Genomic DNA, 23,903 nt, shown 5'->3' with positions numbered 1-23,903 from the left:
GCTCCGGACACCCGGAAGCGTAGCAAGATGTAACATGTTTGACTGAAGTTAGCGGTGTTTGTGACCAAGTAGAGTACAATTAAACTGCATATTCGCCACACTAAGTTACGCTGTATTGTGTATTACACTTTGAAGATGAGTGCGAGTGAAAACGAAAAGGTAAGACCACAGTAGTTAGCTACGTAGCCCTATTCTTTTCTTTTAGCTTAGCAGATTTCATCCATTTCTGTCATCCTGAGCCCTTTTTGCCTACTTTTTCTTGTGTTTAACTCAGGACTCTGCAGCCCTGAAGGAGGACGGGAACAACCTTTTCAAGGCAGGAGACGTTCGGGGCGCTGTCTGCTGTTACACCAAAGCAATAAAGCGGAGTGACAGCCAAGCAGAGAAGGCTGTTCTGTACCGCAACCGCTCTGCCTGCTACCTGAAACAGGAGGAGTACACCAAGGCAGAGGCTGATGCCTCCAAAGGTGGGATCAATCACTGCCCAGAATGTTGTAGAGTTCATAGATCATTGAGTACAAAGGCACGTTTTAATCAACGTTTAAATTAAGGGACACTTCCCCTAAATACACAATTAAGCCTACTTGTACCTGCAATGATGTATATCCATCCAGATACCTGCTGGGCTGTAGCTTCCCCCTAACCTGGATCCTGTCTTGAGCTTTATGGATGTATGTACACAGTGATATTGAATGTCGTGTCTGTCGCTCCTTTCAGCTCTCGATGCTGACCCGGGCGATGTGAAAGCCAGGTTTCGGAGAGCTCAGGCTTTCCAGAAACTCTCTCGGCTTGATCAGGCGTTCCTGGATGCTCAGAGGTGTGCCCAGCTGGAGCCCCAAAACAAAGCCTTCAATGATCTGCTCAGGCAGCTGGGAGCACAGATCCAGCAGAAGGTGATGTGTTTTGAGTGGATTTGAGGGAGGTTTGTCTTGTTTTTGAAACGGTACCCTGAAGAAACGGTTGCTAATTAGTTTTATTTATTTTTTTCCTCTTACCGTTTAGTCGGTGCAACTGAACTCCACAGATGCTCGTGTGAAGCAAATGTTCTCACTTCTCCTCGATGCATCTGCAAAAGACTCGGATCGACAAAAGGTAAGGCCAACTCAGAAGGCAGGAACATGAGTTGTGTTCATTTCATCTTGATCCATCTGTAAAGTTGTATTGCACCAAAAATGTGTCTTCCATTAAAAAATTCCAGGCTGCTCAGAATCTCGTGGTATTGTCTCGAGAAGACGCAGGAGCTGAGCAGATCTTCCGTAACGATGGAGTGAAGCTGATTCAGAAACTTCTTCAGTCAAAGCAGGAGGATGTTGTCCTTTCTGCACTGAGGACCCTGGTTGGGTTGTGCACAGGGCATCAGTCCAGAGTAAGTGGGACAGTTCCCTCTAAAGTTACTTACTACATCATCTTCAAAGTCCTTTTTTTTTTAACTTGTATTTTGTTTCTTAAAACAAGACGTGTACCCACAGCGATGGCCCTCTTATTTCTAATTTGTTCATTTTACTTCCATCCTTTACTGCTTGTTACTGACATCCACTGTTATGTCCCCAGACCATGGCTATAGTGAATGAGCTGGGGATGGAGCAGCTTTGTGCAGTAATGGGAGCGGGAGCCTCCACTGTGTCTCTGGCTGCCTGCCACCTACTGCAGGTGATGTTTGAGGCTCTGACGGAGGGCATGAATAAAGAGATCAGAGGGAAAGATGAAGCCATACTTCCTGGTGAGTTTGGATTCTGATCATGTTTATATTTAGAGTTGAACACACATGAAAGTAAGAATTTATTTGTGTGTATCGGCTTTCTGTCCGTTATTGACTGTGTGAATTTAACACAGAACCCTCCAAGGAGCTGCGCTCAATGCTGCGCCACCTCATGGAAATGTTGCCGGCATCTAATGTGTCGGGGCCGGGCAGAGACAGCGCCATCAACCTCCTGGTCAAACAAGTTCCCCGCAAGTCCTACAAAAACCCAGATAACTCCCTCGCGTTATGGGTGATAGACCAGGGTATGAAACACACCTGCACTTAATGGAGACTTTCTCACATTTTTCTTTTCAGATTAGTGAACTCCTTGTTCTCCTGCAGGACTGAAAAAAATCCTGGAGGTGGCTGGGACAGTCCCTGAGCTCTCAGAAGGACCGCCTCTGACAGACAACTCCCACATGAGCTGCTCCGTCTTACTCAGCAAACTCTACGACGACCTGAAGAGCGACGCAGAGAGGGAGAATTTCAACAAGCTATGTGAAGAATATGTACAGTGAGTTGACCAGCGAAACTTCCGATGTTTCTGTGACTTGAGCAGCTTCATTCTGCAATAATTTATGAACGGGTAAAAAAAAAATCCTTAATACAGGCTATAAGCCAAACAGTGGCATTCTTTAACTAGCTTGCTTTTCTGCCATTTTTCTTTCTGGTTAGGCAACATTTTAGCCGACATGGCCTCGGCGGCAAGATGCGAGCCATGCAGACCGTGTCGGTGCTCCTCCAAGGGCCGAGCGACGTGGGTAACAGAACTCTGGAGATGTCGGGAATGATGGATGCGGTGATCTCTCTGTGTGCTTCCGAAGATGTGACACACCAGCAGGTAGCGGTGGAGACTCTAATCCATGCGGCCGGCAAGGCAAAGAGAGCCTCCTTCATCACAGCCAACGGCGTGGCTCTCCTGAAGGACCTCTACAAGAAGAGCGAGAATGACAGGATACGCGTGAGAGCTCTCGTGGTAAGTGCTGCGCAGAAGTATATTTATCTCAAACCGTCGGAGAAAAGGACATCTCTAAGTGAAGAGAATTTACATGTGGTGCTCTGATGGTTATTACGCAGGGTTTGTGCAAGCTTGGGTCAGCTGGAGGGACAGACTTCAGCATGAAGCAGTTTGCAGAGGGATCCACGTTAAAGCTCGCCAAGCAGTGCAGGAAGTATGTTTGTTTTTAATCCTTAGCATGTGTATAGATTAAGAGAAATGTGTCTGGTCCACATTGTTGCATAACCTGATTTTAAAAACGACAGATAATGCATCAATAAAGGTATAATAAGAAGCAAGCTGTATCTCTTTCTCTTTTAGGTGGCTGTGTAATGAGTCTCTGCCCCCAACCTCCCGCCGCTGGTCTGTGGAAGGCCTCGCCTACCTCACTTTTGATGCCGATGTAAAGGAGGACTTGGTGGAAGACAAGAACGCTCTCCTGGCCATGTTTGAGCTAGCAAAGGTTTGACTGATGATTGTAATTGGAGGCTTTAATACTTGTGACACATGGACAACACGGGGCAAATATGAAGTCAGTTCCTCTCAGAAGAGCATATTAGTGACTATTTTAATATGTATTTGTGTGTAGTATTTGACCACTATAATAATATACACAAAACCCTTTTGTAGTGTTGACAACCTTGTTTTTCTTTGTGTTCCTGCAGTCTGAGGATAAGACGGTGCTCTTTGCTGTGGGCTCCACATTAGTGAACTGCACCAACAGCTATGAAGTGGAGAAGCCAGACCCTCAGATGCTGGAGCTGGCCAAGTATGCAAAGCAGCACGTGCCTGAGGAGCACCCCAAGGTGCCATTTAAATTCTTAATTTTTCACATGGCGCTACATTTGCTGCACACAAACGCCGCATGATATTACTTCAAGTAGCTCTACTACTCTCCCGGTTTCTTATGGTGTTTTTCAAAACGACTTTACATCCGTATTTCTTTTTCGAGATTGTTCTACATGCACCTGTCTGTCTTTCCATGTGTCAGGATGCACCTTCCTACGTGGAGAAAAGACTGGGGAAGCTGCTGGAGAGTGGTGTGGTGTCTGCGTTGGTGTGTATGGTCAAACAGGAAACTCCCACCCTCACTGACGCTTGTAGAGACTGTATCGCCAGGTAGGAAAAAGGCAGTCAAGTCTTTTTCATTCACTGTTCTCTCTGTAGACTTTCTGTTCATGCCATTTCTCACAACAGGGTCTTCTTGGCTTTGGTGGAACGGCAGGAAGACAGAGGCACAGTGGTGGCACAGGGTGGAGGAAAGGTAGAACACCCTGACTGTTTAGCCTGCACACTGATCTAAACACCTTACTTCTGTAGGTTTACATGATATGTTTTGACTGTTTTCCTTCATAGGCTTTGATCCCACTGGCATCTGACAACACAGATTTAGGTAAAATCAAAGCAGCACAAGCCCTGGCGAAAATAACCATCACATCGAACCCAGAGATTGCCTTCCCAGGAGAACGGGTAAGAATTGCATGCTACAAAAAGCCTCCTCAGTTAAAACCAACAAACTTAAAGACCTTTTCCTAACCGTGTCTAACTTTCTGTTGTCAGATCTATGAGATGGTGCGCCCCCTTGTCAGTCTTCTGTGTCTTGAATGCACCCTGCTGCAGAACTTCGAGGCACTCATGGCTCTTACCAACTTGGCCGGCATCAGTGAAAGACTCAGGTTGGCCACTAGGGGGAATCTCCCATAAGAACACATGTACACAACAATTGTAACGGGACATAACCTGCTAGTATGCCGAAACCAGAGCTCACTTTACTTCTTTTGTTTCCCTTCTTATCTACCTTCATTTTTATGGTTAAACACGCAGGATCCTTTTTATAATACATCTTTTGTTATGACATAACAGTTCTGTATCAGCGTTTAGCGTATCTGCTTGTATTGATCACATGTTATTTCACAGACAAAAGATCATAAAGGAGAAGGCAGTCCCAAAAATTGAAGGCTACATGTTTGAGGAGCACGACCTGGTCCGAGCTTCTGCCACAGAGTGCATGTGTAATCTGGTTTTAAGCACAGAGGTAAGACGCATATATCCAGAGATGATCGTATGGCACACATATGTTGAAAATTTGATTTAAAAGCGGTGCGTCCTCAGGTGCAGAAGATGTACCTGGCCACAGGGAACGATCGCCTGAAGCTGCTTGTGCTCTACAGCGGAGAGGACGACGAGAGGCTGCGGAAAGCTGCTGCGGGAACTCTGGCCATGCTGACCGCTGAGCAGCCTGAGCTCTGTGCACGCATCCCTGGAACAGTAAGCAGACCACTGCAGCGACTCACTGCACCCACACATCCATCACCTCAGCACTGTGGCACACTGCAACGATTCATTTCTCCATTCAAGCTGACATTACTTCCTCTTCTCTTCTCAGACAACCCACTGGCTGGAGATTATCCAGTCGCTATTGCTCTGTGAAATATCCGACCTGCGCCACCGCGGAGTGGTCATCGTTCACAACATGATGCAGGCGGAGAAGAGTCTGGCTGAGACGATCATGGAGAGTGAAGCTCTGGAGATACTTTCTGTCTTGGCCAAGGGTGGAGAGGGCACGCCGGTGCCTGTTTCTAAGATAGCCCAGAGCTGTCTGGACAAGGCCGTGGAGTACAGCATCATCATGAACGGGGAAGGGAGAGAAAAGGGCAAAGGGACTGAACCCTGAAAACACAGCTGCAGCGTGTGAATGTGCCTCCTGGTAATGTTAAAGTGCTTTAGTTTGAGTTTTATGTGGGACCAGTGAAATCATTCCACTAACTCAGTTTTGGTCTGGATGGGTACAAGCCGACCCTGAAATGCTCACATGTCTTAACCAAAAGCTGTGAAAAGCAGTAAACAGAAGAAGGGTAGTAAATTTCCTATTACCTTTCCACTCATTTTATTCATCTAAATTGTAAAAAATCTAAATCTAAAAAGTTTGCCCATGTGCACACAGAGAAAGGGCTTTCTACCAGAAATCTCCTTTTAGGTTTAGGCAACAAACCTACCTGCTTAGGTTTAAGAAAAGATCATGTTTTGGGTTAGAAAATCAATCCTTTCTGTGCACTGTATGATGATGGACCACCACCAAGTCTGTTCGACTTGGAGACCAATAAGGCTACTCTAAACATTCTTTACTAAAGATCGCCATTCTTTGATATTAGCAAATGTTTTTCTTTGTGTCATGATTATTCCCGAAAAGACGTAGTCTTTATTTTACATTTTATACACACTGCTATATTTAGTATGAATTCTGATGCAGCAGCTTTCGGCATTAACACACACTTTTTGCAGGAAATGCATAAACACCAAATACAAAATCATTTCATTCACATAATTGCGTGTTTTTGTTTTGAATGTTTTTTTTATTATCACTCCACTACATTCTCAGTGTTGTATGGTTGGTCGTTTTCTAGTTTTGACTGAATAAAACCTCTGAACCTGAATTGTCTTGTCACGTTCCTGTCACCCAAGTCGCTTTGCAACAACACTGCGGCGCATGCGCAGTACATCCCGGTGCTACGTACACCAGTGTTCAAACTTTGCGGACAACTGCGTCGCACGTCTCAGCGCGGCGCAAAGAGTTTCCAATGCCGTGGTTCGGATTTGGCTTTAACGCATTTGGACAAATACATGTCCACGAGGAACTGATAAAAGGAGAATGTAGCGACAGTGCTAAGCAAGTCAAAGTGAGTAAACCGACAGAGCTTTCCGGTCAGGTGGACAGACGTGACTGCTGCTTGAAGACTGAAATAAGAGCAAGTTGGAGTCGAAGAGCATCTTTGCATTTGGATAGTAAGTCTAATAGAGACTCAAATACTTCTCGTTTGAGACTACTTGTTCCATGCGTCTATAATACCACGCTCTTTGCATAGATATTGACTCATGTATGCGTCATGTTCCCTGTCTATTAGGTGACAGCGGTGTGTCCCTAGCAGGGTTCGTCTCCAGTGAGTCATGTAACGCGCTCCCTGTGAAAGAGAGCCGCGGCTGTAAAGACGCCCTCATCAGTGAGTCGTACTTGACCCTCGCTTTCTCAGACAGACTGGAGTCCTGGGATCTGCAGAAGGAAGAGAAGACTCCCTCGTGGAGCATGGCAATACAAACATACCCAGAGGGCTCTGGTAATTTAAATCATCATCTCATATGACTGGTACTAGAATGTGTAATGTGATAATTGGCTGAACGGTGCACTTCTTGCTGCTTTCCAGGACCCTCCGTGGATCTCCCGTTGGTCCCTGGGGGTTACATCGCCACGACTCCGCCCCTCTACCGCTCCCTGTCACCACAGCTGAGAGCCAAGAGTCTGGCTCTCAGTTCAGAGCACGCCGTCCTCCTCAGTGCCTCTGGAGCTGTGTACACCTGGGGACTGGGCAGGTAGACCTAATATCTGTCTAGTGGGAATCCGAGAAAAAACATACTCATGCATATCTTGATCTATTGTGTGTGTTTATTTGACAGCCATGGTCAGTTGGGGCACGGAGGCCTCGCCTCTGAGGAGGAGCCCAGGGTAGTGGAGGCCCTCTGGGGGATGACCATGAGCTGTGTAGCTACAGGAAGCTGGCACTCCGTCTGTATCAGTGGTAAGTGTCTTACAAGATGTTGGCAGTGAAAAGAGTTATGCCTTCAAAAAAAATTAAAACTCAAATGACCTTTTTCTTCAGACGGGGGAGATCTCTATGTGTGGGGCTGGAATGAAAGTGGCCAGCTTGGACTTCCATCACGAGGTCTGAGGAAAGCACTGCAGCAGCAAAGTAGCCAACAAGCAGGTAAATCTGTTTTACTATCGGAGTAGGTTTTTAAGAAATACAGTGAAGGGACGTTTCACCCAAAAACACAATCAAACTCATATTTATTTTTACCCACAGCGCTATCTATCAATGCTGAGGCGCACCTCACCCCCAATACACTGCACTCAGCTGCATAGTTTGTGTTTCACAGTGGTGGGCCGTCAGGGCCAGCAAAGCCTTCTCTGCTGGCCTAGACAGAATCCCAAAGTTATAGCTATTTTATAATTTAATTATTTTTAATAAATACACTACATGTATTCTAAATATTTTTTCCCCAGTAGCTTATTATCTCATTGCATAGCTTCTTGCTAATTGGTTAACTCTAAACAACAGGGAAATATGTTCACTATTAGGATTCACTGTCGTATCTTTTACAATGTGTTTCTGGCATTTTTAAGCACCATAAACTAAATGCCATCAAGCTCTATTGTACTCTGTGCTCTCTCCCAAATCCCAAACTATTTAAATGTATAGATAGTATGGTAAACGCTTTACTTATAAGTGGTAAGAACTGTAACATTGACCATACTGAACAGGAGCACTATGTCTCCAGATGCCGGCACTTCTCCGGCTGAGGAGCCTCCAGAGGGAGAGAAACATGAAGAGGTTTTCATATCAATCCAGGCATTCCCGGCTCTGCTGGACATCACTCCCTCATGTGAAATCAGAACGGTCAGCTGTGGATGCCGCCACACAGCTGCAGTAACGAGTAAGAAACCACACTTTACAATGGTTGTATACTGATGCACTTGTTCTTGGCAGTCATCTTTATCTCGTATTTTCTTATTTCAGCCACAGGGGACCTCTACACTTGGGGCTGGGGTAAGTTTGAACTGTGTTACATCCTTTATAGCACTTTCCCTGTACCATCTTAATTCATCAGTGTGCTTAGAGCACAACTAAAGTATGTGTTGAACTTACCCTGTCCATCTTTCCCTCTATCACCATTTCAGGTGACTATGGCCAACTTGGACAGCAGACTTTGGTCAGTTCGGATGAGCCCCAGCGGGTGGAGTTCTTCCGGGAGCAGCAGATGCATGTGACTGACGTAGTGTGCGGGGCATGGAACACTTTTGCTGCTGTCGTCAAGGAGGAAGTAGCTTGCTCTTAAAAATATGATGGGATCCCCTTGATAAACGTGGACACTGGACTTTGGACAACATACCAGGAAGTGTAAATTATCAGAACAAAAGACTGAATTTATTTTGTGATATACAAGTTCTTATTTGTGTATGTTAAAACAAGCAACTTCATAAATGAGCACTTTTGGGAAATATTTTACATTTTCTTTATAGAAATAAAAAAATCACAGGTTTTATGTTTCACAAAAGGATGCATAGTTAAGGCAATAAAATCCACAGGTAAATATAATTTAAGGCAAATCTCTAAAATTGTTCTATTTGAAAATTAAACACCATTTGAGAGTTAAAAGTAGATGTATTTCCACAGCCCGCTAGAGGTCTTCACAGCACAATCTTAAAAGAACTGTGGAGAAATCAAAATGCAACAGGAGCAGTTAGGCGTGAACATAATTGTGCTGAGTAAAGTACACGTCAGTGACGGCAGCAATTTAGATTTTTAGTCACCTGACAAAATCTGGTGATCTTGAAATGACGTGCTGAAACTCAGAGAGGTTCACGGTTCCATCCTTGTCGATGTCGGACTCTTCAAGAATCTGAAAAACATACAAAAGGAAATAACTGTTACACACTCACACACACCAGTGTACCAACCACAGGCTGTTTGAACCACCTAGTCTCCCTCACTACATCTTTAAGGAGCAGAAGGCTTAGTGGACTCACATTGCTGATGAGCTGTCTCATTTCATCGTTGGTCAGTCTCGTGTCATCTGTCTCGCCAGTCAGGCGGTTGACTAGCTTCTCCAGATCGCCACCATCAAGAGTTCCATCATCATCAAAGTCTGGAAATAAGAATATGCTTATTACACAGATTCATAACCTTAAAGATATCATTACTAACCAGTCAACGTATTTACCAAATATACGGAATGCATAGTGGGATTTGATTTCCATGGTAGCAGAGTCGCTGAAGGCACTCAGGAGATCCAGAAAGTCCTCAAATGTGAGGCTTCCATCTTTGTATTCGGATGTTGAGAAAACATGGCAGATTCTTTCTCTGAAAGGGTTGGACTGTGCCAGGAACAAGTACAAGGGTCAGTATGGTTTATCAGGACGTGAAGCACTTCCCCCAGAACACACACAGCACAGGACATGTCTTAGTCATGCAACGAGAATGCCCATGAAGGGCCCATGTTTATTCTGCTTTGTTCTCACCTTGAGCTCTGGCAGAGTGAGAACCCTCTCCATTGATAATCTGGTGTTTGGAAGGTCTTTCTCATCTTTTGTGAGCAGTTCAGCGAATCTCTTGTGTGCACTAAACAAACAAAAACAGCTTAGTCATGGATTTCAATAAGCAGTGCTGGGTTGATTCCAATGCTCTTTAAAAAAAACACATTTGTAAAATAGCATGCAGCTGTACTTACAGAAGAATTTCTTGTTTCGTCAAGAATGTCAGCTCCTAAGAGTTAAAGTGGAATGATGATCAGTCACAGATCACCTGAAACAATACTTTCTCATAACACAAACGTCTTATTTCTCATAACCCAGCCTGACATTATAATATTAGCAACATTAGCTTTCACTGTATTGATATAAGCGTGATAAAAAGTGTGGTAATATTAAGCGGTCATTAGCGCAGTGAGTAAATCATACTGAAACGTGACTTCTAATGACACTAAGGCTCTAGCTGATTGTTTTCTTCTGCCTTAAAACTTTAGACTAACATAGCTACGCTACTTTTATCACGGGGCGTAAAAACAAATGCTCAACTTTAGCCACTCGGTTAACAGGAACCCTCATTACGATGTATACTATTTGCTTTTTTAAGAATTATCTTTGGACACTTACTTGATATTCTGAGAGCAAATCCTTCCCAAGTTGACTCGCCGTAGTGCCCATTTGGAAAATTTCGACTCGAAGCTGTACTTTTGTTGTTGTAAAGAGTTACCCACCGAACGACTTCTTTTTTTTACTCCGCTTACTTCCGGTATCATTCCCTTTCCTGTATTTGGCTACGTGACGGTTTCCATAGTGACGTACTTGCAAACAGCACGTGTCCAGACAGGCGGACAGGTGACAGGTGACCGCTCGAGCTCACCTGTGTCGTTATAACTTGTTCATCCTACAGTAGCTTTATTTTGAAACAGTTTGCATGTATAAAAAAAGGCCCGCTTGTTTTCAATTCGATTGCCACTGATTACATGTTCTTTCTCCTTTTTAAAAGTATTTTTGGGGCATTTCTACCTTTACTCAAGTGGGAAAGTTTGAGAGGTGGCAAGAAACAAGGGGAGAGAAACATAATGAAAGACATGCAACAGAGTACTTTGGATGCTACCTTTTATTGTATTCACAAAAAGGGCTACCACCTGTCCCATAACTACTGTACTTCAGTATACCACAACATAAAAAAGGTTACAATCTAAAGAAACAGTAATGATGTCTTACTATTGACCTGTATGAACTATAGTCTTTACAAAATGGAAATACTTGAGTGGAGTTTCAGTCTTTTACCTCAAATTTTAAAGTGGGCCTAAAACAGTAAATCTTTCCATAACTGCTCTTATTTATTTATTTGTTTTGTTCAACTTGATTTATTAATCTTGTCTTGTTTGTATTATTTGGAAATTTCCTCATGCCCACGTCCCATAACAAATCCAAAGTAAAACTCCAATAACTGTTCTAAACATCTTCATTTCATAATAGATTTGCAACAAACAGGATACATTTCATCGTTGTTGTTGTTATTGTTTGAACCAAAAAAACGATGCATTTTCTTCTAAAAAATTAAATCATAATGCTTTCTAGTTTACAAAAATGTAAAAAATATACTGTACGTAATCATATATCCACAAAACCCACAAATTCTGGAAATGCATTAATTCACTGAGCATTTGCGAACTAATTTTTCTGAACAATACTGAGTGAAGATGAGAAATATAGACGAGGATCTTGACAGGAAGATCAGAAGATGGTTGCTTCAACTCCGGAAAGAAGAGGAGCTAGGCTCCTGGATTTGTCTCCCAATCTGATGTATCTGGAAAAAAAAAAAAGAAGAAATATTCTTAATGCAGGAAATAGGATAATGTGCAAAAAGTGAAAGAAGTTGAAATGCTTATTGTATCTAATTGTTATCTAAGATCTTTTACATCCTACTTAAGCTCTAATCCCATCACAATAATTGGACTTTTTTTAAATATAACATCTGTTATGTTTTGTCTTCACAGATTGTACCTGTCATTTTCGTTCCCTCCTTGGTCTCAGCTGAAACACCAGTCCCGTACTCGTTTTCCCCGGTGACTCTGAAGAAGTAGATCCCGCCCTCCTCCAGGTCAGCCACCTTGTAGGACAGCCGGCGGCATTTGCCTGTGAGCCTTGTCCACCCTTGTCTGCTGATGTCCCGTATATCTACAAGGTAGTTCTTGACAGGGGCTCCTCCCTCATTTTCGGGGATGTCCCAGGTAACAGTGGCAGAGTTCTTGGTCACATCTTTAACTGCTACATGAGTTGGTGGACCAGGTGAATCCAAAACCCTCACATTCAGCATCAAAGAGGCAGATCCAGCAACGTTTTGCAGTTTGACTACATATTTGCCGGAGTCATCGCGTGTCGCTCCTTCCAGTGTGATAGAGGTGACGGAGGTGCTGGTGTTGATCATTCCTCTGACTCTCAGATCTACATCTAGTTTGTCCCATGTCACACTAGGAACAGGCTTGCCTGTGAAAGGCACAGTCAAAGTGAAGGAGCTGCCATCTTTAACAAGCAGGGTCTTCCTAATATCTGCGCCAATATCAAACCTGGGCTCCTCCTCTCTCTCCATGACCACTTCAGGATCTGTTTCAGGACTGGGCTCGCTGATGCCTATCTTGTTTATGGATCTGACAATAAAAGCATATTCCATCCCTGATGTGAGTCCAGTTACTGTAAACTCTGTTTTATCTGTGTTCTGAACACCAACAGTCCAGTCGTCTTCTGCTGATTTTCTGAATTCAACTTTGTACCCGGTTACTGCTGCTCCACCATCAAACAGCGGCTTGTTCCATGACAGAGTGATGGAAGACCTGGATGAATCGATTATGGTGGGTTTTGCAGGCGGGGAGGCTAGAAACTTTGGATCGTCTGCCAGAGTGAGTGAGCACGGGAGACTGGGTTCACTTAGGCCCGCAGTATTCTCAGCAAAGACTCTGAATTCATACTCGCATCCCTCGTACAGGCCGGAGGCTTTGACTCGTAGGTCATAGACAGGCTTCTTGTTAACACGAACCCAACGGACACCCTGCTTCTCCCTCTTCTCGATGATGTAACCGCTGATGCGGCTACCGCCATCAGAGGCAGGTCTCTTCCAGCAGATAGTCATAGCTTCGATGGTTGCACTTGTGACCTCAACATCAGTCGGAGCAGATGGAATGGTAAAGGGATCCATGGCCTTGATGGGCTCACTTTCCAAAATCTCACCATCCCCATATTTGTTCACTGCTCTCACCCTAAACAGGTATTCATTTCCTTTGAGTAGCTTGGTTATTTTGCAGGTAGTTGCCACCATGTCACCGTACAAAAGGGTCCACGCTACGCGGCTGGTTTCACACTTCTCTACAATGTAGTGGATGATCTCAGCTCCTCCAGTCTCATGCGGGGGGCCCCATGACAGGGTGCATTTCTCTGCTGAGACTCCAGAAACTTCTAGAGGTCCAGCAGGTGGGCCGGGTCTGTCCAGAACCTTGCAGGTGATTGCCTTAGATGTGGTACCACCTGTACTCTGTAGGGTCAGAATATACTGTCCGGAGTCTTTCCTCACACTTTCTCTGATCAGTAGAGAGGTATGCGTCTTTGTTGCGGTTATCTCAACCCGTCCCTTGGTGCCGATATTTCTACCATTTTTCAACCAAAACACTGTAGGGTTGGGGCGGCCAGAGATGTCAGCATCTATTCTTAGGAGTTCTCCTGCTTTGACAACCACCACCTGTCTAAATTTGTCCTCCAAGGTAATCTTGGGTGGCTCCACATCATGCTGTACCGTAACAGGTCCGGTGGTTTCAGAGGGCGCACTGAAGAGCTCAACGGCATTCTTTGCAATCACACGAAAATCATACTGTTCACCTTCTGAGAGGCCAGTCACTTCCAAGAAGGTGTCCAGTAGGTTGGTAAAGTTGCACTTAAGCCAGCAACTATCTGGCAGCTCTTTGCGCTCAACAATGTACCCAGTAATTTTAGCCCCACCATCATATTCTGGTTTGTCCCAAGAGAGGGAAACTGAGCTGTTAGTTATATTGGTGACTGTGAAGTTGTGTGGGGGATCGCACTGGTCTCTTGCTGCTACAGGCTCGGATGCCTTACTGCATGGTCCAACACCAGCCATATTCTCAGCACAGACCCTGAACTCGTATATCAGACCTTCTTCAACACTTGTTACCTTGAACTGGTTCTCAGTCACCGGGTTTCTGTTTAACTTTGACCACAAAATACTGCTTTGATCTTTGCATTCAATATGATAACCAATAATAGGGCTACCACCGTCACTGTCTGGCTTGCTCCATGCAACCACCATGACGGACTTTGAGGCACTAACAATACGGAGATAGGTTGGTGGACCAGGGGGCTTAAAGGGATACTGTGCAACAACAGGGTCAGACTCAACAAAGTGGCTTTTGCCGTAGCGATTCTCCGCAGCAACACGAAACTGATATTCAGTGCCCTGTGTCAAACGCGCAATCTTCATTGATGTTCTGGCAACCGTCGCTGACATATTCTGCCATATTGTGCTGCCTGTTTCTCTCTTCTCAACAACATAATTACTGATTTGACATCCGCCGGTGTAATGTGGGGGCTGCCACGACAAAGACATAAAGTCAGCACTAACTTCATCCACACTGAGTTCACTAGGTGGTCCCGGTTTTTCAAACACACTGACAGAGATTTCCGCAGATGTGGTTCCAGTCGAGTTGGTTAGGGTCGCCTCATACATGCCAGCATCTATTCTGGTTGCGTCTTTGATAATGATCTGACATGATGTGTCAGATGTGTGCACATTCACTCTGCTTGTCTCTTTCAGCAAGTTGCCATCTTTCTTCCAGGCTACTGTTGGCGTTGGTACACCCTTGAATGGAACATCAATCTTTAAATCATTTCCTGCCTTCACACTGAATGTCTTGGACAGCAAATTAAAAATGGGCTCAGCACTGGTATCCTTTACTTCAACAGGTGCCAAAACGGACTTTGGTTCACTTTTTCCCTTTTCATTCACAGCACTCACTCTAAAGAAATACTCCTTTCCCTTTGTCAGCACATTAATAGTCGCTTCCAGCGCTTTACCCTCCGAACACATTGTCCATGTGTCATCTCCCTTAGCCTGCATTTCTACAATATAACATGTGATTTTGCTTCCTCCATCATGTTCAGGCTTCTCCCAAGAGAGTCTTGCACTATTGCATGTAACATCACTGAGTGTGATTTTGCCAGGAGGCAGAGGAGCCTCAGACAATTTAACAGCCTCGGTGGTCTCTGCTGGCAGTCCAGTGCCAAACTCATTCACAGCCAGAACTCGGAAATAATAGAAGCTCCCTTCCTGGAGGTTGTCAATCTTGTATGAGTTTCTCACACAGTTGCTGCAGACGCTGGTGAATGCCTTCCTGGCCTCCTCTCGCTTTTCTACGATGTAGTGCGAAATCTTTGCTCCTCCGTCAATGAGAGGTGCCTCCCAGGAGATTAACACAGAGTCCCTCTTTGCATCCTTTACCTCCAGGTTTGTCGGTGCGCTAGGAGAGTCCAACACTCTGACATTGATGAATGCAGATTTAGAGCCACTGCAGTTCTCGGCAGTCAACACATATTTTCCTGAGTTGTTTCTGTTGACATTCTCGATCAATAACTCTGTGTAGGTGCCTGTGACCTCAATTTGAGCGCGCTCACTGACAGTGCCGCCTTCCTTTGACCATCTAACCTCAGGCTCTGGCCTTCCTCTGATGGTAACTAGGAGACGTAATGTGGAACAGGCTCGAACACTGACAATTTTCCTCAAGGTAGTGTCCAACTCAATCTCAGGTGCCTCCAGTTTCTCAGCAGGTACCACAGACCCAGGTAGAGCCGCATACTCCCCAACTCCAGCGGCATTCATCGCACCTATACGAAAATTGTACTTTGCATTTTCTCTCAATCTCTTCACGGTGTAGTTAGTGTCCTCTACACCTGTGCTCGGTGTACATGCGATCCACTCGTCTTCTGCTGCTTCTTTCATCTCAACGGCAAATCCACTGACGGCTGCTCCACCATCATAGATGGGCTTTGACCAGGTCAGAGACACCGTACTGCTTGAATAGTCTGCCACTTTGGGGTTGGTAGGGGGGCCAGGTGGGTAAGTAGCTTCACATACTTTTATATACTCACTTGGCTCACTGGGTGGACCAACACCAGCAGCATTCTCTGCCAATACTCTAAACTGATAGTAATGTCCCTCAGCAAGTCCTGTGCATCGAAAGCGCAAGTCATTTAGTCTTCTTTTGTTGCATTTAGTCCACCTGACACCTTCTTTGTCACATTTCTCAAGGATGTAGCCATCAATTTCTGAGCCTCCGTCTGTCTCAGGTCTTTCCCATGATAGTACTATAGAGTCACCAGTCACAACGCTGGCTGTAGGGGTAGAAGGTGCACTAGGTGTAGTAAAAGGGTTTTGTGCAATGAAGGGGTCTGATTCCAGAAATTCGCCAACACCAAATTTATTCACTGCAGCAATTCTGAATATGTACTCTTTACCAGGCACCAGTTTTGTCACTTTGTAACTGACAGCTTCAACGTGAGGCTCAACCCCTGTCCATGTAACACGGCTGGTCTCCCTTTTTTCAATGATGTAGTGGGAAACACTGGCACCACCATCATTTAAAGGGAGGTTCCAGTGAAGATTACACTTCTCTGCACTGACAACTTTCACCGTCAGAGCTCCATCTGGAGGACCAGGTCTATCCAGGACCTTTACAATAACAGGGATAGATGTAGTTCCACCCATGTTACTGAGGCTCAAGACAAAGTGTCCCCCATCCGCTCGTGTACAGTCCCTGACCGTCAGAGTTGTATGCGTGAGGGTGTTTTTAACCTCTGTTCTCTGTGTGACTTTGTCAATTTCTTTTCCATTCTTCAACCACGTTACTGCAGGTAGGGGCTTCCCAAAGTAATCTGCATCAATGACGAATGTTTCACCAGCTTGAACAACAGTTGTACTCTTGAACTTTGGATCAATGAACGCTGTGGGTCCTTCAATAACATCCTGTGCGATGATGGTTACACTTTCTGAAGGTGTGCTCCAAACACCAGCACCATTCTTAGCAGTTACTCTAAACTCATAACTTTGGCCTCCTGTCAGACCTGTGACTGTGAACTGATTCTCAATAACATTGGTGAAGTTTGCCTTCATCCATCTGCCATCTGGGAGCTCCCTCTTTTCAACAACGTAGCCTGTAATGGTGCTTCCACCATCATACCTGGGTTTTGCCCACTGAAGTGTGATGTTCTCTCTCGTAATGACAACAGCTTCAGGTTTCCCAGGTGGATCACAGGGGTCTCTTGCCACATAGCATTCAGATATCTTGCTAGATGGGCCGAGTCCAGCAATATTCTCAGCAAAGACTCTGAATTCATACTCAATCCCTTCCTCCAGTCCACTTGTTTTGAAACGAGCGTCGGGTATAACGTGTTTGTTCAGCTTGGTCCATAAAATGCTGTTCTTCTCTTTGCGTTCAAGGTGATAGCCGATGACGGGGCTGCCTCCATGTTCTGCTGGAGGCTCCCATTCAACCACCATGCTGTACTTTGCCACTGTGGACACAAAGGGGGTGCCAGGAGCAGTGGGCACATTAAAAGGATATTTTGCAATTACAATAGGAGAAGTGATTGCAGTACTCTTTCCGTGCCTATTTTCTGCAAACACTCTGAATTGGTATTCATTTCCTGTCTTCAGTTTGGTGACTTTGATTGTGGTTCGTACTGTCGTTGCTGACACAGTCTGCCATTCTGTGCTTAGAGTTTCCCGTTTCTCCACTATGTAGTTATCCAGCTGACAGCCTCCTGTGTATTCTGGTGGCTCCCAGGAAATGACAACGTAGTCAGAACTGATCTCATCAATCCTCATGGGCCCTGCGGGTTGGTCTGGCTTTTCAAGAACAACCACAGTGATTTCTCCTGTTTGTTTTCCAGCACTGTTGCTTGCTGTGATAGAGTATTGACCAGAGTGCTCCCTGGCCGCATGTCTGATATGAAGAACTGTTAATGAGGAGGTATTTGAAACCTCTAGCCTTGATGTCTCTTTGACTGCCTGACCATCTTTTTTCCATTCAATCTTTGGTGCTGGGTGCCCAACCACTGGGATCTCTACTTTCAGATCTTCACCATTCTTGACAGTAAATGTGCCAAAAGTTATCTGAAGTTTTGGCTTAATAGCGTTTTCCTTATCTGTGACAGGGCCAGGTTGGACCTCGGAGTTGGGCTCTCCATTCTCTGCAGAGATGGCAGGCTGACCTGGTGTGAGGTGGGGAAAAGCATCACATACATGGAACATTAGATAGGATCCCTTGTGCAGAGTCAGACTAATTATTACAAATCCATGTGGTACCGGATAAGCCAAATCAATCTATGTGGCTTTTTAAATGCATTTGAGCAAACATTAATCTGGTGAGTAAACCCATGTTAAAATATGGATAACTTATTTAATTTTCTATTCTAACTTTTCAGAAAATTGCTGGAGCTACTCCTGGAGCTGACGAAAGCCTCAAAAACATAACAATTATTTTATTTTATTACACATTATTTATGAGTCTTATACTGCTTGTTCCCCACAGGCATGACATACCTTGCACAATGACTGTCAGGGGTGACTGAGAATCCTCTGCTGTGAACTCTGCATCAGTATCTGTTGTCATATTTATATTTAGAGTGTGAGCTTTATCTTCTGCTTTTTTTCCCGCCTACAAAACAGAGTGGAACAAAACTGTCAGTGAAAATGAAATTAACGACCAGCTGAAACAATCAGGGCAACACATTTCTTTATTTCCTTTTTTTCTAAGACTTATGTTGTTTAGTTACAAACCATTTAGAAACAAATGCTACACATATTTAATCACAAAAGGATCTAAACAAAATAGTTTTAAACAAGCTAGAATGTTATCATAGTGAATGTCATGTGTTGGTAACAGAAACTGTTGATGGTGTAAAAATAACTAGAGGCATGGCTTAGCCATCTGTTCCACCAGAACACACACAACTCTATTATTTTTTAACTCTTAAAGCTCTCACAAGGTTTAAATCATTTCACTTTAGTAAGGAACACAAACAAATGAAAAATCAACAAGTAATTGTTAGGTGCCATCATCTCTCTCTGTACTATGTTTCAATAACTTTTAAGGTATCATTGCTTACGGAACTTACTTCGTTGTTGCTGGCTTCCATCGTTTCTCTCACTTGTCCTTATTTATGTATGAGAAATTAAATGTGAATTCAAAATCCAGATAGTTTAGTTGTCGACCGTGATGAGCCCTCAAACTCTGTGGCAGACTTTAACAACTCTGCCAGCCACTGCTTGCTTTATCTCCAAAATGTGCATGCAGAGACTAAAATAACCATGATGCCTGATTGGCCAGCTGCTCATTCTTTCGAAGTTCCTTGAGCCTGAATGGATCAGCTGGGAAAAACTGGAAACATGCTCATCAGTAAAATATTGTCCACATACCATTTGGCTTTACAGTTTAGATGTCCTCTAAAATAGCTTTGTTTGTGTGTGTGTGTGTGTGTGTGTGTGTTAGTTGGGTTGTATGTGTGGATTTATTAGGTGCACAAGAGCCTTTCTAAACAAATGTTCAGCCACTACAACACTATGGTAGAGGCAGTGGTTGAATTTAACTGAGTACATTTACTCAAGCTATGTTTATAACGGTTTGGAAGGAATAACCTGCAATCTCTTCTGCCCCTTTCATTACCAAAGGACGTTTTAAATTATTAAAATGTAAAAAATATTAAATAATAAGCATGTAAATACACTATTGTTAATATAAAGTATTTTTCTTTTAATGTGGTAACTGAGATGATGCAAATACAAATTTGATAGAAACATTTATTCTGAAAATATGAAACGGAAACACACCATTAAACACCAACGAAGAAGAACACGTTTAACCAGTGAAGCTAGCCCTTAGCATGCCGGTGCAAGGAAAACACTGAATGAAAAACGAAACATTCAAATGCGAGTAGTGCTTTCTAAAAGGCGTTTAATCCGCCTTTTGTCTCTAGACGCTGAATTTAAGTGATGTAATGTCAAAACAAGAAGGTGAGTAGAGTTGGTCCGCTACAATTCAGAGGGAAATTCAGACTACAATTGTCTTAACAGCTAGAGTTACTTTGCAGACTATAATTTTCTGTACATCACATATGATGAAAATATGATAACAATGCATGTTTTATAAATTCACCATGTGTTTTGTGCGTAAAATATATTCCTATATTTGTTATAATCCAATAAAAGTAAAACACTCGCTGGGGTCAGTATTATGAGTACTTTTACATTTGATACTTAAAGTACATTTTACTGATAATATTTAAGCACTTGTACTTTGACTTTGACATTTACTTGTAATTGAGTATTTTCACAGTGTGGTATTGTTACTCGTACTAAAGTATCTATAAGGATTACTAAACTGGGTTGTGGGGCCATTTGTCTGACAAAACAAGTATTTCTTTTTTTAGATATGTCAACCTGAGCTTTGGAAAATTTCGATGGACATTTTTTGACATTTTATTGACTATACAATTGATTAATTTATCAGTAAAATCATGGGCAGATCAACCAATACTCTTTATTGGTGGCCATGTGACCCGGCTCTGTTTCTGATGATTCAGCAGAATGACACCTAAAAGGCCTCTCTGCCTCTCTGTTCACCAGCAGATCCAACCATGCCGCTCCAGCTTGTGTACAGCAACCAGGACTTTGTCGCGGATGTGCATCGGAGCAGACTTGGGTTTGCGTCACCGGCAACAAAGTTTGACACGACCATCCGAGCCGGCTGGACGGACAGGATGAACAGGGGCCTCTTCCGTTACCATCTGGGGGATTTACAAACACGGATCCTGCCGGGCCCGTATGGCTATGTGGCCCAGCTGAATATTGAAAGAGGAGTGGAGAGAAGAAAGCCTCAGGAGATACTTAGCATTCAGCAGGAGTTCAACGGCAAGCAGTTTAATTTCAACAAAATCAATCCGGAAGAAGTCCTATTTGAGATGATAAAGGGCGTTGAGGGAGGAAAGGGACAGTCACATGAACTCTGCAGGATGGTTGTGCTGGTCAATGTCAGCCCGTTGGAGTTTGGCCATTGTCTCTTTGTTCCGGAGCCGTCACGCTGTTTCCCACAGGTCATGACGAGCTTTGCCATCCAGGTTGGTATTGAATCCGTGCTCCTGAGCTCCGATCCTGGCTTCCGTGTGGGGTTCAATAGTCTGGGAGCATTTGCGTCTGTCAATCACTTACACCTACATGGGTATTACCTGGATCATGAGCTCAAGATAGAATCTATGCCGGTCAAGCCTCTGGTTCCTGAAAGGGGATTTTACGGCTTGTTGGACTTTCCCGCAGGCTTTTTGTTTTACACAGAATCGGAGACGGTGGAGAAGGTTGCCGAAGCCATCTGTCAAGTCACAGACTTTCTTGTGGACGGTAATATCGCTCACAATCTGTTCCTGACGAGAGGATGTCCGCCCTGCGATCGCACACGGAACGAAAAAGGTCACTGTTCAAGAAAAGGTGTTCGTATCGCTGTATGGCCGAGAACATCGAGCTTCGGGGCCAAAGAGGAATCTGCCTTCAATGTTGCTCTCTGTGAGCTCGCCGGACATTTACCCTTTAAGAACAAGAAGGACTACGAGTTCATCTCTGAGAAAGATGTAACGGATATCATCCAGAGCTATCTTCTGCCTGATCCACAGTTTCACACGTTGGAACAGCAGCTCACTCGTCATTTGACGGATTTATAAAGTATGGACGCGAAAGCCTTTTTAAATCAACCAGTTTAGAAGCTACACATTCACAATGTGTTTAGGTTAATCAATGAAGAAAATGAGTATCTTTACACTGGATTATGCTTTGGGGGCTATACTGAATCTTTCCTGCATCTGGTCTAAATACAACATTGGATGTGCACACATCATTCTTACATAAATATATTTATCCATGAGAATACATTTAATGGACTAAAGGATGTGCTGTATTAAACTAGTTTCAAAGCATTTTATTTGAAATTATAAGTGTGTGTGTGTGTGTGTGTGTGTGTGTGTGTGTGTGTGTGTGTGTGTGTGTGTGTGTGTGTGTGTGTGTGTGTGTGTGTGTGTGTGTGTGTGTGTGTGTGTGTGTGTGTGTGTGTGTGTGTGTGTGGCAAGACGTGTGTGTGTGAGAGCTTCACTATATATCTCTCTCAGAAAACATGTTGACGTGTCAGCACTGGGAAAAGCACAGGTGTAAATAATCTAATTAACGATGGCTGATTTCCATTCAGCTGTTCCAGTTTCAGGGTCCTGGTATTGTGCGTGCTGGCTCTCGGTCACACTGTTATGACTAACTGAGATTAGCAACACTGTATGCAGAATCACTGTATGCACATTTTGGGAATCCACAGGCAGTTCCTCTAGGGCTGTGAAGGTTACAGACGTGGACCTGTGACTTGATGGTTGTAGATTTTGATGCAGGATGAACACTTTCACCGCCCTCATTGCCGCTAGTGAGTTGCCCTTGAGCAAGGCCTTTGACCCCAACTGTTCCAGTGAAGCAGCTCGGGGGGGGGGGGCAGCAGTTCAAATGGGCAGCTTCAGATAAGGAAAGCCTTAGTCAGGCACAGTTAAAACACATGCTGCACATTTACAATTGAAGTCATGTTTTATTACTCATTGGCAAAAGAAATGACTCCACATGTCGTTCTCCCTTTATTCTGAAGAAGACACAAGAGCTGCTTCAACAAGCCTGACAGCGGTGCTCCGATGAAGGGAGATCACAGCTACACATCATCCCTGAAGAGCATATCATCTGCCAAAAGTACATCGCCAAGGTAGCAGTGCCAAGCCGAGCAGGAAGATCAATGTGCACAGTTACCTGCTCACTCATTTTAATGAGGTTCCTCGTTGGTGAGCGCGCAACCAGTGCGTCGATCTATAGGTTTAGCTGCTGACGGGCTCGTTTCATCCTGGTGAGTTAATGATTCAACAAGACGTTTACTTTTGCAGTTCTTTTGTTCTGCCTTAACGGACAAAATTAGACGATCGGTGCAGTTTCTTAGGATGTTTGACTGGCAGTGCACAAAAAGGCCTTCTACGGTTCAGTAGATGATACATGTTCCTTGTAGCACTTATACAAATATTTAGCACCAAAAACTGTTTGCAGCAATAAGATCTAAAACTGGCTTTTGGACTGTATGCAAGCTTGTGAAAAAAAAAATACATACAAAATGACATCTGGGTTGAATCTTACTTCTTATTTGGTCATGTATCTTTTTACTCAAAGTGACGCCTACTCTTCTGTCTTGGTTGGAAGACATGTTTCCTGGAAAAGAGTGTTTCACTTTTGGAAAATGAAGACGCGGTCTAGCTTGTTGGTGTCACCTTTTAAGAGGGGTACGTGACTTATCTGTCGCAATAGCTGTTATGTCCGAAAAGGTATTGAAGTTTGTATTTTTCACAATTTATCTCCTGTTTCAGCAAATGTTTTAATACATGCAGTAATAAATAAGAGAATTACACTTGAGTTTCAACTTGATCTATAGATATTAACTTCGCTTTTTCTTTTATTGGCGGGCATTTTATTTCCATTTGTCATCACAGTTTCATCAGAAGATATAGGGGGAGCATGCACATGACATTTGGGAGCTGCTGTGTTTACTTACGTGACATGTAGGTGCAGGACAGGACGCGTCTGCATGACATTTACTATTTACGTTAGGCAGCCAGCGTGTATTCGTTCACCCTTTCTCGACTGTAAAGGTTACGTAGTGCACACTGGAGGGAGAGAGTTTGCTCTAGCTAGTACATCACCATAGTTAAAGACTGAGAACACCAATAGCAGCTAGTATATGAACAAAAGGATTATTTACACTCCCCTTCAAGTGTGTCTTCCGTATTAAAGGAACAGTTTGACATTTTCACCACTGTTTGTACGGCGACTGCTCACTGCCGAAAAACAGTCCAGCACATGTCCCTCCATTAAGCTTCAGATTACACTTTGCTTGTTGCACAAATTCAACGTACAAGCTATTGTGTCTTCTTAAGTGACCTATTAAGTTTTGTTTTTTTTCTACATTAGT

At 43.9% G+C, this 23,903-nt stretch overlaps 5 protein-coding genes across 6 annotated transcripts; 3 read left to right on the top strand and 2 right to left on the bottom strand.

Moving 5' to 3' along the window:
• The first annotated feature begins 22 nt into the window (after nucleotides 1–22).
• On the top strand, nucleotides 23–5,738 carry unc45a (unc-45 myosin chaperone A). Its single transcript, XM_079163723.1, has 19 exons — nucleotides 23–159; nucleotides 275–467; nucleotides 718–893; nucleotides 1,003–1,092; nucleotides 1,199–1,366; nucleotides 1,552–1,720; nucleotides 1,834–2,004; nucleotides 2,084–2,255; nucleotides 2,417–2,717; nucleotides 2,819–2,913; nucleotides 3,060–3,201; nucleotides 3,404–3,544; nucleotides 3,730–3,857; nucleotides 3,936–4,002; nucleotides 4,095–4,208; nucleotides 4,299–4,414; nucleotides 4,656–4,773; nucleotides 4,851–5,006; nucleotides 5,125–5,738. The coding sequence occupies exons 1-19, from the start codon at nucleotides 136–138 to the stop codon at nucleotides 5,410–5,412; spliced, it is 2,829 nt and encodes a 942-aa protein (XP_079019849.1). The 5' UTR covers nucleotides 23–135; the 3' UTR covers nucleotides 5,413–5,738.
• Nucleotides 5,739–6,315: 577 nt separating this feature from the next.
• rccd1 (RCC1 domain containing 1) lies at nucleotides 6,316–9,004 on the top strand. Its single transcript, XM_079162497.1, has 8 exons — nucleotides 6,316–6,521; nucleotides 6,641–6,850; nucleotides 6,938–7,103; nucleotides 7,188–7,309; nucleotides 7,391–7,495; nucleotides 8,070–8,225; nucleotides 8,309–8,338; nucleotides 8,470–9,004. The coding sequence occupies exons 1-8, from the start codon at nucleotides 6,317–6,319 to the stop codon at nucleotides 8,625–8,627; spliced, it is 1,152 nt and encodes a 383-aa protein (XP_079018623.1). The 5' UTR covers nucleotide 6,316; the 3' UTR covers nucleotides 8,628–9,004.
• Nucleotides 8,695–10,585, bottom strand: cib1 (calcium and integrin binding 1 (calmyrin)). The gene is made up of 7 exons (XM_079162498.1): nucleotides 10,444–10,585; nucleotides 10,020–10,054; nucleotides 9,811–9,910; nucleotides 9,513–9,666; nucleotides 9,319–9,437; nucleotides 9,103–9,191; nucleotides 8,695–9,001 (listed from the first exon to the last, which is right to left on the bottom strand). Exons 1-7 carry the CDS (start codon nucleotides 10,492–10,494, stop codon nucleotides 8,980–8,982), a joined length of 570 nt encoding a protein of 189 aa, XP_079018624.1. The 5' UTR covers nucleotides 10,495–10,585; the 3' UTR covers nucleotides 8,695–8,979.
• A 342-nt stretch (nucleotides 10,586–10,927) lies between these two features.
• On the bottom strand, nucleotides 10,928–19,126 carry LOC306698704 (titin-like). Its single transcript, XM_079163157.1, has 4 exons — nucleotides 19,000–19,126; nucleotides 18,425–18,539; nucleotides 11,827–18,093; nucleotides 10,928–11,629 (listed from the first exon to the last, which is right to left on the bottom strand). Exons 1-4 carry the CDS (start codon nucleotides 19,018–19,020, stop codon nucleotides 11,595–11,597), a joined length of 6,438 nt encoding a protein of 2,145 aa, XP_079019283.1. The 5' UTR covers nucleotides 19,021–19,126; the 3' UTR covers nucleotides 10,928–11,594.
• Nucleotides 19,127–19,757: 631 nt separating this feature from the next.
• gdpgp1 (GDP-D-glucose phosphorylase 1) lies at nucleotides 19,758–21,755 on the top strand. Of its 2 annotated transcripts, none has more exons than XM_079162525.1 (2): nucleotides 19,758–19,894; nucleotides 20,507–21,755. In XM_079162525.1, exons 1-2 carry the CDS (start codon nucleotides 19,879–19,881, stop codon nucleotides 21,589–21,591), a joined length of 1,101 nt encoding a protein of 366 aa, XP_079018651.1. In that variant the 5' UTR covers nucleotides 19,758–19,878; the 3' UTR covers nucleotides 21,592–21,755. The 2 variants fall into 2 exon arrangements, with proteins under 2 accessions (XP_079018651.1, XP_079018652.1); XM_079162526.1 differs by having other exon boundaries at nucleotides 19,762–19,894; nucleotides 20,510–21,755.
• The last annotated feature ends 2,148 nt before the right edge of the window (nucleotides 21,756–23,903 follow it).

Source organism: Pholis gunnellus (assembly GCF_910591455.1).
Source record: "Pholis gunnellus genome assembly, chromosome: 7".
Classification (NCBI taxonomy): domain Eukaryota; kingdom Metazoa; phylum Chordata; class Actinopteri; order Perciformes; family Pholidae; genus Pholis; species Pholis gunnellus.
This window is presented reverse-complemented; position numbering and strand designations above follow the sequence as displayed.